This window comes from Sordaria macrospora, chromosome 5, assembly GCF_033870435.1.
Source record: "Sordaria macrospora chromosome 5, complete sequence".
Taxonomy (NCBI): Eukaryota; Fungi; Ascomycota; class Sordariomycetes; order Sordariales; family Sordariaceae; genus Sordaria; species Sordaria macrospora.
The window spans coordinates 1,147,673-1,163,983 of NC_089375.1; the positions used below are offsets into that span (position 1 = coordinate 1,147,673).

General features: G+C 52.7%; 6 protein-coding genes across 6 annotated transcripts; 3 read left to right on the forward strand and 3 right to left on the reverse strand.

Annotated features, from left to right (window-relative positions):
* Nucleotides 1-900: 900 nt before the first annotated feature.
* On the forward strand, nucleotides 901-1,946 carry SMAC4_08271 (uncharacterized protein). Its single transcript, XM_024655940.2, has one exon. It carries the CDS (start codon nucleotides 934-936, stop codon nucleotides 1,699-1,701), a length of 768 nt encoding a protein of 255 aa, XP_024510942.1. The 5' UTR covers nucleotides 901-933; the 3' UTR covers nucleotides 1,702-1,946.
* A 71-nt stretch (nucleotides 1,947-2,017) lies between these two features.
* On the reverse strand, nucleotides 2,018-5,605 carry SMAC4_08270 (uncharacterized protein). The gene is made up of 12 exons (XM_066090770.1): nucleotides 4,733-5,605; nucleotides 4,537-4,614; nucleotides 4,343-4,462; nucleotides 4,199-4,264; nucleotides 4,023-4,097; nucleotides 3,881-3,943; nucleotides 3,731-3,814; nucleotides 3,540-3,665; nucleotides 3,389-3,469; nucleotides 3,249-3,311; nucleotides 3,123-3,182; nucleotides 2,018-3,017 (listed from the first exon to the last, which is right to left on the reverse strand). Exons 1-12 carry the CDS (start codon nucleotides 5,004-5,006, stop codon nucleotides 2,077-2,079), a joined length of 2,031 nt encoding a protein of 676 aa, XP_065947110.1. The 5' UTR covers nucleotides 5,007-5,605; the 3' UTR covers nucleotides 2,018-2,076.
* Nucleotides 5,606-6,871: 1,266 nt separating this feature from the next.
* On the reverse strand, nucleotides 6,872-9,405 carry SMAC4_08269 (uncharacterized protein). Its single transcript, XM_003345212.2, has 4 exons — nucleotides 8,861-9,405; nucleotides 8,744-8,771; nucleotides 8,159-8,675; nucleotides 6,872-8,094 (listed from the first exon to the last, which is right to left on the reverse strand). The coding sequence occupies exons 1-4, from the start codon at nucleotides 9,055-9,057 to the stop codon at nucleotides 7,424-7,426; spliced, it is 1,413 nt and encodes a 470-aa protein (XP_003345260.1). The 5' UTR covers nucleotides 9,058-9,405; the 3' UTR covers nucleotides 6,872-7,423.
* Nucleotides 9,406-9,757: 352 nt separating this feature from the next.
* Nucleotides 9,758-10,660, reverse strand: SMAC4_08268 (uncharacterized protein). Its single transcript, XM_003345211.2, has 4 exons — nucleotides 10,449-10,660; nucleotides 10,343-10,374; nucleotides 10,210-10,291; nucleotides 9,758-10,114 (listed from the first exon to the last, which is right to left on the reverse strand). The coding sequence occupies exons 1-4, from the start codon at nucleotides 10,539-10,541 to the stop codon at nucleotides 10,088-10,090; spliced, it is 234 nt and encodes a 77-aa protein (XP_003345259.1). The 5' UTR covers nucleotides 10,542-10,660; the 3' UTR covers nucleotides 9,758-10,087.
* A 169-nt stretch (nucleotides 10,661-10,829) lies between these two features.
* SMAC4_08267 (uncharacterized protein) lies at nucleotides 10,830-12,387 on the forward strand. Its single transcript, XM_003345210.2, has 4 exons — nucleotides 10,830-10,921; nucleotides 10,996-11,198; nucleotides 11,259-11,808; nucleotides 11,868-12,387. Exons 1-3 carry the CDS (start codon nucleotides 10,907-10,909, stop codon nucleotides 11,449-11,451), a joined length of 411 nt encoding a protein of 136 aa, XP_003345258.1. The 5' UTR covers nucleotides 10,830-10,906; the 3' UTR covers nucleotides 11,452-11,808; nucleotides 11,868-12,387.
* Nucleotides 12,388-12,732: 345 nt separating this feature from the next.
* On the forward strand, nucleotides 12,733-16,064 carry SMAC4_08266 (uncharacterized protein). Its single transcript, XM_003345209.2, has 3 exons — nucleotides 12,733-13,550; nucleotides 13,612-14,309; nucleotides 14,398-16,064. Exons 1-3 carry the CDS (start codon nucleotides 13,196-13,198, stop codon nucleotides 15,916-15,918), a joined length of 2,574 nt encoding a protein of 857 aa, XP_003345257.2. The 5' UTR covers nucleotides 12,733-13,195; the 3' UTR covers nucleotides 15,919-16,064.
* The last annotated feature ends 247 nt before the right edge of the window (nucleotides 16,065-16,311 follow it).

The window sequence follows — 16,311 nt, forward strand, 5'->3', positions numbered from 1 at the left end:
GAGCGTCTCGCCAAGGCCGCTGGCATGTCTGCCGACAAGTTCAAGCGCCGCTTCGAGCGTGGCCAGATCAGCATCAAGGAGGACGGCACCCTCGAGGTTCTCAGCAAGAAGGACTTCAAGGGCAAGGCCGAGGAGGTCGAGGAGGAGGCTGAGGAGGAGAAGCCCGCCAAGAAGTCCAAGAGCTCCAAGCGCAAGGCTGAGGCCGAGGATGAGGAGACAACGAAAGAGGAGAAGCCCAAGAAGAAGAAGAAGAAGTCCAGCAAGGAGTGATTTCCTTTTTGAATTCTCTACTTCGGAGTTAATTACCGCTCCGTCTTCCCTTCTTGTTTGTTTGTCTGTATGATACACCTCCCCCGGCAAAATTTCGGCTTGTGGTTGATCTCTGGCGTTGGTAATGGGCAATGTGACGGCGTACTGGATGGAGCATTGATTTGATTTCTAGAGAAAGAATATGGTTATTATGTTGTTTATAAAGCGAACTCGATTCTCATTTGGATCTAAAAAGGGGCATCGAGACAGGTTTAGCGGTGGTGATGCGCTGCGGCCCGGTTCTTGTCAACGGTTGGCGGAGAACCGAACTTGTATTCCTATCTACCTAAATAGCCTCCGTCTTCTGAAGCTTGAATTCGATTGACAGTCAGTAATCCATTGTTATTCGGAAAGTGGTCATAACCATCATGTCTTCAACTTCACCTAGTCATTGTGGCCTCTACCTATGGTCTTGACGTCTCAGTTCTGGTTTTTCGTGTTCCTTATCTTATCGCGTCGAACCATGGACAACCTAATAGCCCCACTGAAATTCCGTCACTGAACCAAGCAGCGGTCTCCAGCCAGCAGTCAAAGGTCCCTTGCTGCCTTCGTTTATTTACCATTTGTCATTCTTCCCTTCTTCCATCTGCAACAAGAACCACAAACCTCCACACAATTGCCATCATGGCAGATTCGGACCGTCCAAGGTCGCGTTCGCGATCACCCTCGCGAAAACCAAAAATCAACACAGGCGGATTCAAATGGAAGTCCAAGCCCAGCACCGGCAATGACGATAACCAAGACCGCGCCGGTCTGCAGCGTGGCTACAGGGATCGTTCACCCAGGAGGAACAACCGTGATCGAGACGATGATCGCAACAGAGACAGAGACAGAGACTCAGGTCGGGACCGCGACCGCGACCGTTCACCACGCAGGAGAGATGATCGCGACCGTGATAGGGACAACCGCGGAGGAGGAGGAGATCGCTACAGAGGCGATAGCTACAGAGGAGGCGACCGAGATCGCGACAGAGACAACAGGGACAGGAGAGACCGATCCCGCTCACCGCGAAGAAGAGATGACCACGACCGTTCCCCACGACGCAACAACCGATCCCCTCGTCGTGACCGCTCCGACAAGCCCGACAGGCCCAAGAGAGACAAAAAAGAAGACAAACCTCCTGCCCCAGCTGCCCCATCGGGAGGAGGAGGCGAAGAAATGATCATAGTAACCGTCAACGACCGACTCGGAACCAAGGCGCAGATCCCCGCCTTCCCCTCGGACACCATCAAGCAGTTCAAGGTCATGGTGGCGATGCGGGTCGGGCGCGAGCCGCACGAGATTCTGCTGAAGAGGCAGGGCGAGAGACCTTTCAAGGATCAGTTGAGCTTGGCGGACTATGGAGTTAGTAGTGGGGTGCAGATTGATTTGGAGGTTGATACTGGTGATTGAGGAGGTACGGGGAGCTTGGTTGGTTGGGAGGAGAGGAGGGAAGGGGAGGAAGAGAAGCAGGCTCGCCGAAGATATTGTGTGTGGCCGACAGCTTGTATCACGATACGGAGCGGTATGGGCAAAGTGTCGAACAATGTATGGAATACCTGGGATCGAATAATCGACAGAGCCATGGAACGAAACGAAACAACGTGGTAATGATATCATCAACCTAGCTACTCGCACAGCGATATATAGGTTACACAACCTCAGGACAGATCCCATTGAAAACATACCTATAGTAAAACCCTGCCCAACCGAACCAACGACGCCTTCCGATGTGATCATGATCAATCATAACTCATCGCTCATAACCTTCCTTCCCTTTCCAAAACCCTACCACCCATCACTATCCTCCTTCCCCTCCCCTCCTCCAAAACTCCCCGGCATCCCACCACCCCCAGCAGCTTCCCTCTCCGCCCTCCTATTCCTTTCTCTCTCCTCTCTTCTACCACCTCCACTTCCACCTCCGCCCCCATTCCCCGTCTTCGTCATCTCTCCCCCATCACCATGCCCCGGTGTCTGTCCCACACTCACAATCGAACTGGCAACCTTGCTATACTCAGGCGGATCACCCGGAATTCCACCTCCATTGACCAGAGACCCATTCATCCCTCCCCCTCCTCCTCCTCCTCCTCCTCCTGGGCCGATATTTTCGTTGTCAGACAAAGCAGAAACAGCTTCACTCGACCTTGAACTCCTTCCACTTCCATTGCTTCCACCGCTAGCAGACCGTTTGATGTCTTGCAGATAGTGGTGGTCCTGGTTTAGGTTTAGGTTGCTGTGCTGCTGGTTCCGCGTGCTGCGATGGGTTTGGTGACTGACGTGACTTAAATGGCTATTAAGACTACTCGGGTTTAGATTGGGTAGATGATCATCTAAGTCGTCGTCGTCGTCCAAATCAGGATCGGGGTCGTCTACATGGGCCTGGTGGGCCTGGTGAGCTTGGTGTTGATGGTCTAGGTATTTAAGCGGCTGCTGTGAAGAGTTGTCGAGAAGTTCATCGGGGTGCTCGTCGGGTGGGATAAGGATCTCGTGGGCGTGGCCGTGGAGGAGGACTGAGGATGGGCGTTGGCCTGGACCGGGAGGACGGATGGAAGTGAGGGATTGTTGGGAGAGGCGGCGGGGGAAGGTGGGTGGTTGTGGGTTTGGGCGCGTGATGATGGTTGTTGGCCCTGGGTGGCCGGTGGTTGTTGTGGGTGAGTCTTTGAGAGAGGATGGGGAAGAGCTGCCGCGGGCTTTGAGTTCGCCTTGGGTTATGTAGTGGGCTTTGAGGTCTGTTTGACGGTGTTAGTAGGTAGGTACTGGCCGGGGAAAGAACAACCGGGTGATGGAAAGAGATGGATGGGGGGTGGTCAGGGGCGGGTGAGATGGGAACGTACGGTCAAGACAGAAGCTCTCGACGATGACCTCTTCGTGGCATTTGGGTTTGGAGCAGCCGTCTGTTAATTCGTCAGTGTCCGCTTCACGGTTGAACTAAGAAGGGGCAAGGGCAGGTTGGAACTTACGAGTCCTGCAAAAAATGGCTAAGCGCTCAACGAACTCGGGACAATCCTGGGCACGGCAAGTGTCTGTTATGTCGTCAGTCATTTTCCCAACTATTTATTGCCCTTTCTTTGGCGTTCGTTCCTCTGAAAGCATGACTTACGCAACGGACAGAACTTCCCCCTCACATTTGGACTGGCTGCCCAAGGCCGTGGATACCGGCAGTTAACCTCCGCACAACAGTCTGGTGCATATATGTCAACATCACTTTCAACTTCAACACCTGAGGCAGGGACGAAACAACGATAACTCACGTTCGCTACAAAACGGCTTCGACTGGCTGCTCTTGCTACAGCCCCTCTCCCTACACGTGTGGTTGGCGCAGTAGAGGGATTGGTCGATCTTCATGTCTTTACAACGGTTTACGGCGCAAGTGGCATCTGACAGCCAGTAATTAGGATTTCTTTTCTTCCAGCATTAATGGTCAGATCTGGAGAATACTCACGGTCGACACAGAACCTGAGGTACTCCTTCGCCCCAGAGACATTATGTCTCGCTCTGTTGCAATTGCTGATATCGCATTTAATGTCTTTCGACATAGTGTTAGCCAGTGGGCTGTTTCAACCAGGTTAGAGGAAGTGTAGAAAGGACTTACGAATAGCACAATAAGGATATTTCCCCTCGACTATCGTTCCACATCCATCCTGCTGGCATTGGTCTGGGCAGCAGAATTTGTATACAGCTAAGCTTCACAAACTTCAAGAGGTGTGGTAGGGGACGGGACATGGACAACTTACGTTCCTCGCAGCAAATAGAAGGTTGTTTTCCATCAACAATAACCTGTTTCTTACACCCATCGGCACGGCATCCATCTACATGGACAACGGCTCACTTGTTAGTAGCAGTTTCCTTAAAAGGACTGGAGTCTACCAGACGGTGCAGTTCAGCAACAAAAGAGCCTGATGGCACTCACGTTTGTCGCAGTAGTTTGCCTTCGCCGATGGTTTCCGACGAGTACACCTTCGGATGGTGCACTTGTCTATGTTACATTACGACTTGAACATCAGCACAAAGTCCAAAAAATAGCATTTTTGGAATAACAGTAGTCAAGACTCACGATCAGCACAATAATCCCACCTCAAGTACACCGGCCCTCCGTCGTTATGCCTGGGCTCGTAGGCTGGATCTAGGTACTGAAGTTTGGCTTGGTTACATTCGGCGACAGGACATTTGGCATCTATCAGCACCGCATGTTTAGATTATGTTCCTTGAGGTGTAAATTAATCGAAGAGTGAGTGAGACGGGGCTTACGATAAGCGCAAACGCTATCATGCACTGGTTTCTGAGCAGTGCAGGTATCTTCGTTGCTGTAGAAGTGGGAGCAGGTATCTGTAGCAATTCATCATCATTGTTAGAGCATTGTTTAACACACACACGCATATACACCAACGCATAAGAAAAAAGCACGCAGATAGTGAGAACAGAAAATGAGATGGAGAAAGCATACGATATTGACAATAAGGCGAAGCGACCGTGCTAGCCCCAGCACTCGAATACCGATGTTGATGACCCGGATACCCCCCCGGAACCCGCCCATCAACACCAGCTGGCGACCCTCGGCCCTGCAGAGGGTTACCGTTTCTATCTCTGATGATGCTGGCCCGACGCTCGAGAGGGTCGGCACCGTAGCCTCCACCTCCGTTGTCGACGGTTTTGAGGAGGACTTCGTGCGGACAGCCTTCGAGGCGGCACATGAGTTGGTTTTTGCTTCGGTGGTTCATGGTGGCGGTTTACGTAGGGGTTGCGGTGATGATGTTGATGAGGATATGATACCTCTACTTATATCGATAAGGTGGTTAGGTTATTGGTTCGTCGATGATGGCGTGGTCGACTAACTGGCCTCCGATGTGTTGGCCTCGATATGTTGATGGTAGTACCACTGACTGAACCAAGGCCGAGTATTTAGGTCTGGTTGTCCAGGTCGTCCAGGTCGAATATTCGGTCTTCTACACAGGTCAAGGGCAAGAAAAGAAAACAGTTGGAGTAAGAATGAAAAACAAACGGACGCAAACAGTGTGTGTCCGTTGCCAAGGTCAACAAGCGAACAAGGTCAATCGTCAAGGATACTGCAAGGTCAGGTGAGACGATATGGAGAAGTCCTGGAAGTCAAGTCAAGGGAGGACGAGGGTCATGGGCCTGGCCTGGTGAGATGGCCGACCCAGACCATTGGACGAACGGTTACTGTGTGCCTGGATCCCGAGGACGTCTAGCAAGAAGCAAGGGGTAGTGATAGAAGAATGTCAGAACCCCAGAAAGATGGAACAAAAAACAGGAATGAAACTCATAGCAATCAAAGTCAACAGACCACTCACATCCTCATGTTCGTCTTGTTCGTCTTGAACCTGTCAAGTCAATCAGGAGCCTCTCGGTAGCTATCAAGCAAGTTACCACACCACGTTGTGATCAGCCCTGTCCCCCCTGCCCCCTCCCCTCGACCTACCTCAACCCCTGTCACCTATTCTGAAGGAAGCTTGCCAATGTTGATGTTTCACTTGCCCTTCGGAACCACATTGGCGGGGCAAAGCATCGCAGACCCATTTCAGTGGTTCTTTTTTTTTCCAGTCATGCACCTTTCAGCACAACATCCATTGCATCGTTTGGTTAGTCGCCGTCAGTGGAAAGGATAAAAATAATAATATCGGAGGCCGGGCGCAATCCCGTTCCTCGCCTATCGTCGAAGCATCCTTCCTTCTCTCTCCAGATTTGATAGAAAAACATCGAGCAGCTTTCCCATTGGTGACTTCACACACTTCCCAGCCATTTCTCAAACGCCCGCGAATGGCATGGATCATGCGTGCGGCGTGTGGTGGTGGGACGCGGGGAAGACGAAGCCAGTTGGATGGCTCGAAACCTTTTGACAACCTTAACAAGGTGCGTGTAGGAGATCCCAGGGCTATCATGACCACCAACCGACTTGCACATTCAATACGATGCATAAAGAGGTTGCGTCCCGAGAAAGACGGGAGGGTGTCCTAGCCCCCCCTGGGATATTTTTGTGCGTGAGAGGGTAGGAGAGAGGCTCCGTCCGATGTGATGTTCTGACATGCTTGGCAGCCAGCTCAAGCCAAAAATGCCATGGCGAGAATGGTGTGACATGAGAAGGCATAAAAATGCAAGCGCCCGGCCTAGCATGTCTGGAAGCCGGGTGATGAAGCTCGCCAGAGAGCGGGGACGGCAACAGTGCGGAGAGGAATGATTGTTGCTGTTCTGTTGATAAACAATCAACGTTCAAGCACATTCCTTTATTCTCTTGAACGATTAAGCCCCGCTGCCTTCTAGCTTCTGATCCTCGTCGGCCATCTCCCCCGGATTCCTTCGAGTGAGACAAACGCATTTGCAACAGAAAGAAAAATTTGAATCGATCCAGACTTGCAGTGTAACTTTATCAACAGGCGTGATGCCGTTCGAGTGTGGGGAGGGAAAGTCTAGTCGCTTGACGACGATGATCTTGTCCCGATATAGAATGGAGGGCTGCAAGTCCTATCGAGAAGCTCATCACGTGACGGCGTATCACTCTCGTGTCCGAAGGCCGGCGCGTGCAGAAGTGGTGAGACGCGCTTGTATCCGACTCGGTCAGTATAGTGTGCCCTGGAATGCCATCAGTATTTGATTTTATATCACAAACGCAAGCAACTGCAATAAACAAGACTCCTCATCGGACCCCTCGTCAATTCATCCTTCAGCTTCATTATGGTACATCCACATCTTTTTGCGCCGTTTAGGCGACACATCCTTTCCTTTCCTTTCCTTCCTTTAATCCTTTCTCTGTCGTTATCATGCAAGTGATGTCGGGGGTAACAAAATAAAACAAGGTTGGCCACCATTTAGTCATCCGTTTCTCCGTAACCCCTTTGCGCTTGCCCAAATTTTTAATGTACAATACAGACCAATGAAGCCAAAATCCATGTTATAGCGCAATATGAACTTTTTTGATCATGAGAACGCCCAAGATCCCAGAACAAAAACGCATACGCCCACATAAACAGATGCCAGACGAGATCAAAACGGGAAAAAAAGACACTTAAGCTCCGACAGACCAGCCAGAGCCAGATTCAGCACCCCAGCCGGAGGCATCACCCCAGCCGGACGCACAGCCCCAGCCAGACTCCATCGCGGCAGGCTCATGACGACCAGACTCCTAGTGCTGCTCGTCACCACCCGCGCGAGGAGGGCGAGGACCTCCACGACCGCCACGAGGACCGCCACGGCCACGACCACGACCGCGACCATCACCACGTCCACGGTAACCGCCACGGCCGCGATAGCCTTGCTGCTGAGGACCACGGTTACGCTGAACCGACTGGAAGCCGTCGTCGCCACCAGTAGGGGCACCGGCAGTCTCGGGATGGTCGTCAGCCCAAGACTGGATGTTGGCAGGGGCGGCAGGGGTAGCCTCGAGGCCCTTCTCGGTCTCAGCAGGATCGCGCTGAACCTCGACCCACTCCTGAGAGCCGGTCATGTCGGTAGCAGAGGCAGCGGCCGAGCCAGAAGCATCCCAGCCGCTCTCAGCAGCAGGGTTGGCGGTGCTGTCACCAGCATCGGTCTGGGCGGGAGCGCCGCCAGTAGCAGGCTGCTCTTCGGTCTTTCCGTTGGTCAAAGCAACGGCAGAGCCATCGTCAATCTCGGTGAGGCCGGCGTTGGCAACAGTAAGATCGGTCTGGGGTTCCTGCTTGGACTCGACAGCCTCGCTCTCAGCGGGCTTGGTCTCGACGGGGGCCTCGGTCCCGGTGGCCTGGGCAACGGGCTCCTCAGCGGCGGGCTGGGAGAAGGGAGCGGCGTAGGCGATAGCGACCTGCTTAACCTGGGCAACTGCAAAAGGGGTTAGGTTAGTAGGCATGAAAAGTGGTTTGTACAAGGTAGTGGAGGTGCTTACAGGTAGTCTTGAGCAGCTCCCCAGTGGTGCTGCGAGTCTGCTCCTCGGCACCTTGGACGAGCTTCAGCATGTTCTTGACGGCATTCTCGTCGCCGGAGTAGATGTGGAGCAGAACGCCTTCGAGAGCCATATTCTCGTCGGCAGTGCTGTCGGCATCCTCAGCGCGACGGGCCGCGGCAAGGCGGAGGAACTGGGAGAGGTGGAGCAAGCTGTCGTGGAGCTTCTTGTCGGCATCGGCCTCGGCCTTCTTCTCAAGCTCAGCAGTAAGCTCGGCCTTCTCCTGGGCAAGCTTGTCGTTGAAGGTCTTCTCCTGCTCGGCGAGGCGGACCTTGTGGTCAGCATCAAGCTTCTTGACGAGAGCAAGCTGCTCGTCAAGCTGGAAGAGCTGGGCCTGGAGGGCAGGCTTCTTGAGGTATGCAGCCTTCTGGTCGGCATTGATGATCTTGAGAGACACCAGGTTGTCGAGAGACTTGTTGCCGTGCTCGGCTACCAGGTGGTCAATCTTGGCAGCATTGGTCTACATTGGGAACATGATGTCAGTGTCTAGCTCAATCGGGTGATGTTTTGGTGTGGGTGGAGACCTACGATCTTCTTGGAGACGTTGCGAATAGCCCTGGTGAAGAGAGAAGAGGAAGTGTCAGTACATGGGTAGAAAGTGACAAGACGGAGGGAGGACGGAGGGGCAGAGATAGGGGGACGTACTTTTGAATCTCGCGGATATGCGGGTTGGACGAGTCGCCCTCCTGAGACGGCTCGTTGCCAGCGGCGAGAGAAGCGGGCTTGTCTGGGGTGGAAGAAGTAGCAAGGGCGGGGGACTCGGTGCCCTGCTTGGCCTTCTTCTTCCTGGCAGACTTGGACTCGGTCGCGACCGGAGGGTTCTGAACGGCGGCGGTGGCCATTATGTGTGTTGTGTGATGTTTTCAAGCTTGTGGGGGAGCTTGTTGCGGTTGCGCGGTGTGTGAAGGTTACCTTGTTTGCTTGGGGACAAGGCTCCAACAATCTGTCTGTCGGCTTATGATGCTCCTTTGCGGGGTTGCGTTGGTTGACTGCTTGATGCGGGGAGCTAATACCAGCGATGTCTTGGACGTGCTGGAGTGATAGGGTTTCGGTGTTAATATGGAGAGGTAGAAAATGAGAAGAGCTGAAGTTGTTGTTTACAGGAAGATGGTGTGGAGGTGAGTTTGTTTTGTTGTTTGGCGGAAGGAGGGTGGGCGGGACGGGAAGGCGGCGGGACAGCTCAGCTGCTGACGTTCGACAATTTTGGAGCTCTCCGCGGCCAGGAGAGGTCCCGCCCCAGGTCAAAGTGGAGTCCCCGATCCCGCCCAGGCGGACACCACCTCAGTCACCAACCCCCAGAGCGGGACGGGCAGTTGTTGATGCCTTTTTGGCGGGCGGTCGACGGCTGGACGGAGGAGTCACAGCGGGCCTCCTGAATCTACAGGCGGATGAGGCGGTACGTTGCTGCCTTGCCGTCGGGTCTGGGGTTGGCCGCAGCTCGGCGGCTTCCCATCGACTGGAGCCCATTGACGACAGGCAGAGAAGCGTGCAGAAACACCAAGAATCTCCATCACAACAGCGGTCAATACGGTAACTGTATTTCACCCAATTTCAATCTTCATACCACCCATGGTATTTTCTGTCTGTCCTTGTGAAAATCACGGTGAATTTTGATTTTACCATTCTGATATGTCCTGATACATAGGACGGGGAATGTCTTGATGTCCTCCCCCGCACTTCTTTCAGCTATATCATCATCACATATGAGACCGTTGTCACCACGTCCACGAATGAAGGCGTGCTATGAATAATGATAGGTCGTCAGGGCCATTGTCTCGTTTGCTTCACCTCCAACGGAATCACCGGCTGTGGGGGTAACCAGTGTGCTGTCAAGACCTGTCATTGCAGATTTGCGTTGGTTGTTACGATTCCTCAACCTTTGAACTTTGCAAGAGTGTCCTGTTGAAGCAAAATGTCAACAAAAGGGGCCAAAGGGTCAAAAAGGGGGCTGTGGGGGGAAGACAAGAGCTGAATGCGACTTTGGGAAAACTTACGGCAGTGACTTTCTTGACACTCCGACCTGTGATGCCCCGTTCACCCCCTTGCTTGGCTTCAATGGTAGCCTCTTTCATGAGGCTGTCAAGCTGTTAGCGTCATGTCATGTAATGTTAGGGGAGAGTTTCTTACGTCTGCATGAACAAAACATAATCGAGATAGATCTGCAGCAAACGCGATGTCAGTGCGACACGTTGGATTTGGGAATAGTGGCATATTTTGTGACGTTACCGCTTACCATGATATCGACGTTTTTGCTAACATTGCAGTTAGCGTGGGCCTTGACGATTTTCTTGACCGTCGCCCGCGGGTATGCTTTTCGGCCAGGCATCTCAAATGTTCTCTGCCGGTAACTCGGCTGGTATGGTGTGACGGCCTAGGAGACACCAGAGATCATATCCCAAGGTACTCTGCAAAGTGTCAAGTGGTCGTTGTCAACGGTCGTGATGTGTTGTTTTGATGTTTTGGCGTTTCTCAGAGGACCTAACACTAACACAAAGGTTCTGGCCAATCGGGTAACAGAGCCGCAACCCCACCATGATGTACCCCCTGGCGTCGATGAACAACTGTGCCCCTGATTGATTCCAGGTGGGGTGGGTTAGAGCTTCGACGTCGCTTTCGGGCTGTCACCACGTCGACCAACGCCTAACAACTCTCTACCTCCAACAAACATCGCCAGCTAAATCCACAGGCACAATGAATCGCCGCATGGTAAGCTCTTGACGAGTGACTCCCCAACAAGATCACACATGGTTGCATGGCGCTCCCGCTAACCACCCCAACAGCTAAGCAGAGAGGACGAGGAGGCAGCGGGCGACGAGATCGAGGTCCGTCGCGAGGACCAGGACAAGATCAACAGATTCAGCCGATTGCACCAGCGTGAACTCGGCATTGAGGAGGAGCTCAAGAACAAGAACAAGGAGAAGGAGGAACTGGACGACTTGGATACCGAGCTCGAGCTTGTTGAGGACGAGGAGGAACTTGTCCAGTAAGTTCGCGAAACCAATCAACACCCCGACAGGCATTTGCTAAGAATCGACGACAACAGGTACAAGATTGGCGATTCCTTCTTCCACATTCCCCACGAACAAGCAAAGGAGATGCTCGGCATCGCGGCCGCAAAACTCGAAAAGGAGATCGAAGACCTCGAAGATAAGCTTGAAACCATCCGCACCGAGATGAACGGGCTCAAGGTGGATTTGTACGCAAGATTTGGAAGGACAATCAATCTCGAGACATGAAAAACATACCCAAGCTATGCCGCCTATACGTCACTTCCGAGGAGTGTGAATAATGCTTCCGTATACAACACTGGCAACAGATTGCTTCTCCCAACAAACCGTCTTGATCGGCCGCCACAAAGTTATACAATCACGTCGAGACATGGCCGACCATGAGGAAAGTGCTGGGATATAACGTGGACATTATGTCACTGGAAGCCTTTTAGGCAGAGGCTCAACTCTTTCTGTGTATCAGCAGGCCTGATGCCCAATGAGGCATGTTCGCAGCGTGCAGAGCATGCACGGATCCGCCCGCTGCCTCGGCCTTGTCATCTTGTCCCATCGCCAGCGGCTACCAGTGGGAAGCTGATAAACTCGGTAAGGCCTTTCAAATCAACACAGAAATTCGATCCCAGGACCATTACTGACTAAAGCAGGTTATTGAAGTCACGTCAAACTGGAGCCAGAGATGCTTCTTATTTAGGCTATCAATGTCATGTTCATATACTTACCACAAAGAAAATGGGAAATGCAGGAATCATCTGTCCCATGCGTTGAGATGTGCTTCAAGCAGGAACGGATTTGGCGCTTATTCGTCGCTTCAGCAGCCGAACCCGTGTCGATCACCCAATACTGGTCCTCATTCTTACTCTTGTCCTACCGAACCAGGTTGCTGTCATCAGACGGCTTGTCCTCGCCAAGGCCACGACATCAAAATCACCACTTGCTAACCTGCTTTCGCTGCCATGGCCGACCCAGGGGGGCATCGGTCACTGTTCTGGTTGAACAACCTTGAACCAGACATCTGCCGATTTTTAACTTGAAATTCTGTTTTGTGGTCTTGGGGCTTGCCCCAAGTCTGATGGCCTGAGGCTGTAGACAGCGATGAGTAGGTATATATGAAAGCATTAACCCTCGACAACCAAGTGATGAAACTTTGCAAAATTTTGATCAAAGAAGACAACACCCATAATCACGTTACATCCCCGAGCCACATCGCACTCCATGCTGACCGATTCGGCTCCTCCGTCATTCTCCGATAGTCGACAATTCCTCGGCTCGGCGAGTGAAATATAGGGGTCGTACCCCACGGAACGTCATGTCGACGTTGAGACACCCATTGTCTCGTCGGTCGTTCCCGAAGATCTTTGCCTCTTCACATGTCTAGCTCAATTGCTCCCATGCCACAAACTACCGCCATTTGGGCAATACCAGCAAGTTCCTATTGCCCCCCGACCAGCCAGCTGGGACGCCTGTCTTCCTTCAACCAGAATACTACCAGAGCTCAATCAAGAGACTTCAAACATTTTGAAATGGGCGTGCTTTGCTTGACAGAGTCATTTAGAAGGAAAGTAACGTGGCTGACTTCCGCACAGAAAGAGTCGACAGTCTGATGGCTTGTTTACGTCCCCACATCAAGGCACCAACTGTAACGCTACACATCCTCGGATATCATCACTTCCACTATCAAATCGCCCTCCCGTCATGCAGAACTGTTCAAGCATGCATGACATATTTCTTCTTCACTATGGGTTTACCACTCTCAACACATGTTCTCACGTTTTGTTCACAAATTCTGTTGTCATAGGAAACAAGATGGCGTTGTATATCACCTCTTTTGTTCCGCCGCTTGTCCGCTATTTGTTCGGGTGAACTTGACCCTTTCTTTTTGGCTACTCAGATCAGCCCGGAACTTCATCGCCTTCAAACCCACTCGACCTCTCCGCTCCGTTGGGTGGTCTGGTGACCTCCATACCCTCACGACATGTCACAGAATGGCAAACTGAACCCCAGCGATGATTATCATCAGCAATCCCAAAATACCCAACTAGAAGAGGGTATCTCAAAATTCGACGCACGAGTTGATTCCGGTTTCGTGCGAGACGAGAGACCAAAGTCTCGCAAAGACAAGCAGTCCATCCACAACAAGAAGTCTCCAGAACCGAGGAGGTTCTATCTCGGGACATCATCTAGCTCGGGAGAAAACAGTGAGAGGAACAGTGGGAGCGAGTCCTTCTACTCTTACGAATCAATGAATCTCGAACAACTCTTCCACTTCGGCGAGTTCAACATACCCGAAGAGTCGCTACCTCCTCTGTCAATACGGGGCAGCACCAGTGGTGAGTCTCAAATAATCCCCCCCAAGGGTATAATGACCGTTTCTGCTAACCAACCGAACAGTCCCAAGAACCAGCTTTCCCGACCCAGCAACTATCCCCATCAGCGAACATGCCAGCTCTTCGTCATCCTCCTCCTTCCACGAAAAGCCAACAACCGTTGTAAAGCCACAAGGGGCCCCTTCCCAACTTCCCCGCGCCAGCAGCATAACCAGCTTCGGCTTCATCGATGATGGTGAAGACACCATCATCTCGTGGGAAGAAGATGACCATGAAAATCCGTACAACTGGTCCTCGGGCAAAAAGGCCGCGATCCTCTTCACAGCCGTCATGTTGATCCTCAACTCCTCCATGGGCAGCGCGCTTCCCTCCAACGCCATCCCGTTCATCGTGGAGGAGTGGAACATCCAGTCTGAACAAGAAACGGTGCTTCCGATCTCCATCTACCTAATCGGTGAGGCCTTGCACTACCTGAGCTACTTCGAACAAAGACTGACGGACTTAGGATACGTGATGGGACCCATCTTGTGGGCTCCCTTGAGCGAGCAGTATGGACGCAGGAGACTGAGTATAGGGACGTTCATGATGTTTACTTTGTTTACGCTGGCGTGTGCGCTCGCTCCGCACTGGATCTCGTTTATCATATTTCGACTGTTTTCGGGCATCTTTGCTAGTGCACCTATTGCGCTGGTGCCAGGGATTATTGCGGATATTTACAATGAACCGAGAAAGAGGGGGAGGAGTATGGGCATTTTCATGGCTGTTAGTTTTTCCCCCTTTCTTCCCTCTCGTCACATTCCCTTTCCATACCTTCCCCTTCCCACTGCCTACAGTCATTAACATCTCACAGACCACAGTCTTCGGCCCCCTAATTGCCCCCATCATCTCCGGCTACGCCGCCACCACCATCGGCTGGCGCTGGGCCTTTTGGATCGGCCTCATGTACGCCGGCACCACCCTCCTCCCCCTGTTCTTCCTGCTGCCCGAAACCTACGGCCCCATCCTCCTCCTCCAGCGCGCCCGCAACCTTCGACTCACCAACCCCAACGCGCACGTCGTCGCCCCCCGCGAACTCGAAGACAACCAACACTCCCTCTCCGAACTCACCACCATCGTTTTGACCCGTCCCATCCGCATGATCCTAATGGAACCCATCGTCTCCACCTCCTGCGCCTACATATCTTTATGTTACGCAATCTTCTACATGACCTTTGAAGCCTACCCCTTCATCTTCATCGACCTGTACGGCCTCTCCCCCGGCGAATGCGGCCTCACTTACCTCGCCATCGGCGTCGGCTGCTTAATTGCCCTACCGATATTCATGACATGGGACTCGATCCTCACGCGCGCCCGCAGCCGAAACGCACCCTGGACAAAGCAGGAAGAATACCGTCGCCTGCCTTTAGCTTGCCTAGGCGGCCCCATGTTTGTGATAAGTCTCTTCTGGCTCGGCTTCACTTCGCGCTCCTCAATTTCCTTCTGGGTGCCCATGTTATCCGGGATCCCCTTTGGCATGGGCTTCATGTGCGTTTTCCAGGCCCTTCTCAACTACCTGACAGACGCGTACGAGATTTTCGCGGCGTCAGCCAACGCCGCTGCTTCTTGCTCGCGGTCCCTGCTGGCGACGGTGCTGCCGCTGGCTACGGCGCCCATGTTCCACCGTCTGGGAATCGCGGGCGCGTGTTCCCTGTTGGGAGCGATGAGTCTGATCATGACGCTTATGCCGTTTATCTTTTTGTGGCAGGGGGAGAAGATTCGCAGGGGAAGCAGGTTTTGTTTGTTGCTGAGGGAGCGGAGGGAGGAGATGGAGAGGAGGATCGAGGAGCAGAGACGGAGGAGGACGGGAGTGACTAGTGGTGTTAGTGGGTTTCGGTTCTCGGCGTATGGAGCGGGTCAGGCGAGGACGGAGACGAGAGGGGAGGGTAAGGTTGTTACAGCGATGGGGGGTATTGAGGAGGAGATGGGTAGGGAGGACGGGAATGAGAAGCGGATGAAGATGGAGGACATGGAAAAAGGGGAGATGGAGAAGGGCAAAGAGATGGAGAAGAAGAGCTCGAGCTACAACTCAAGCCACAGTGAGGGAGACCGCCAGGCTGATGTTCCGCATCCAAATGGCGATACCGGCGATATGGCGAATCACCCTGAAGGCCCGGATTACGGAGCCGATGAGGTCGGCGAGTCATCCTTCAGTCACCACCATGACCATGACCATGACCGCCATAATGATCCTCATCCGCCTGGTTCAAGAAGTGGTTCGTCGGCTACCGTGGCTGTTGGTCCGCCTACATGTAGCAAGACCAGCGGTGCGCACGATGTGGGAGCAGCGAGTAGGATGGAGATGGGACTGGTTGAGACGAGGAAGGAAGGATGAATTTGTTTGTTTGTGGTGTTGGACAATGAATGACCACTTAGCATGAAGAAAACAAAAGGGGGAAATGAAGAAAAAGTATGATAGCACCGATTTTTTATGCAAACGCAACAACACCTCTTTCTCCTCAGCTCAACCCCTCCGTCCCTTCGCTCATCCAAGAAAGGCGCAAAATTGGTACACAAAGGTACAACAAACTGATACCATAAGATTACCAACAACAGTTCAATCAAGCGACATCTCACTCGATCATCTTAGCACCTCTTGCAAGCCCTTTCAGTTTGTTGGTTTTTCTCGGGTTTGTAATTGTAATTATTGATTGCGTTGGGTACCTTCTTCCATCGCTACTCACACTTGCAGATCCGTAATTGGTGCCAATGGGGGCCTTCATAAGCC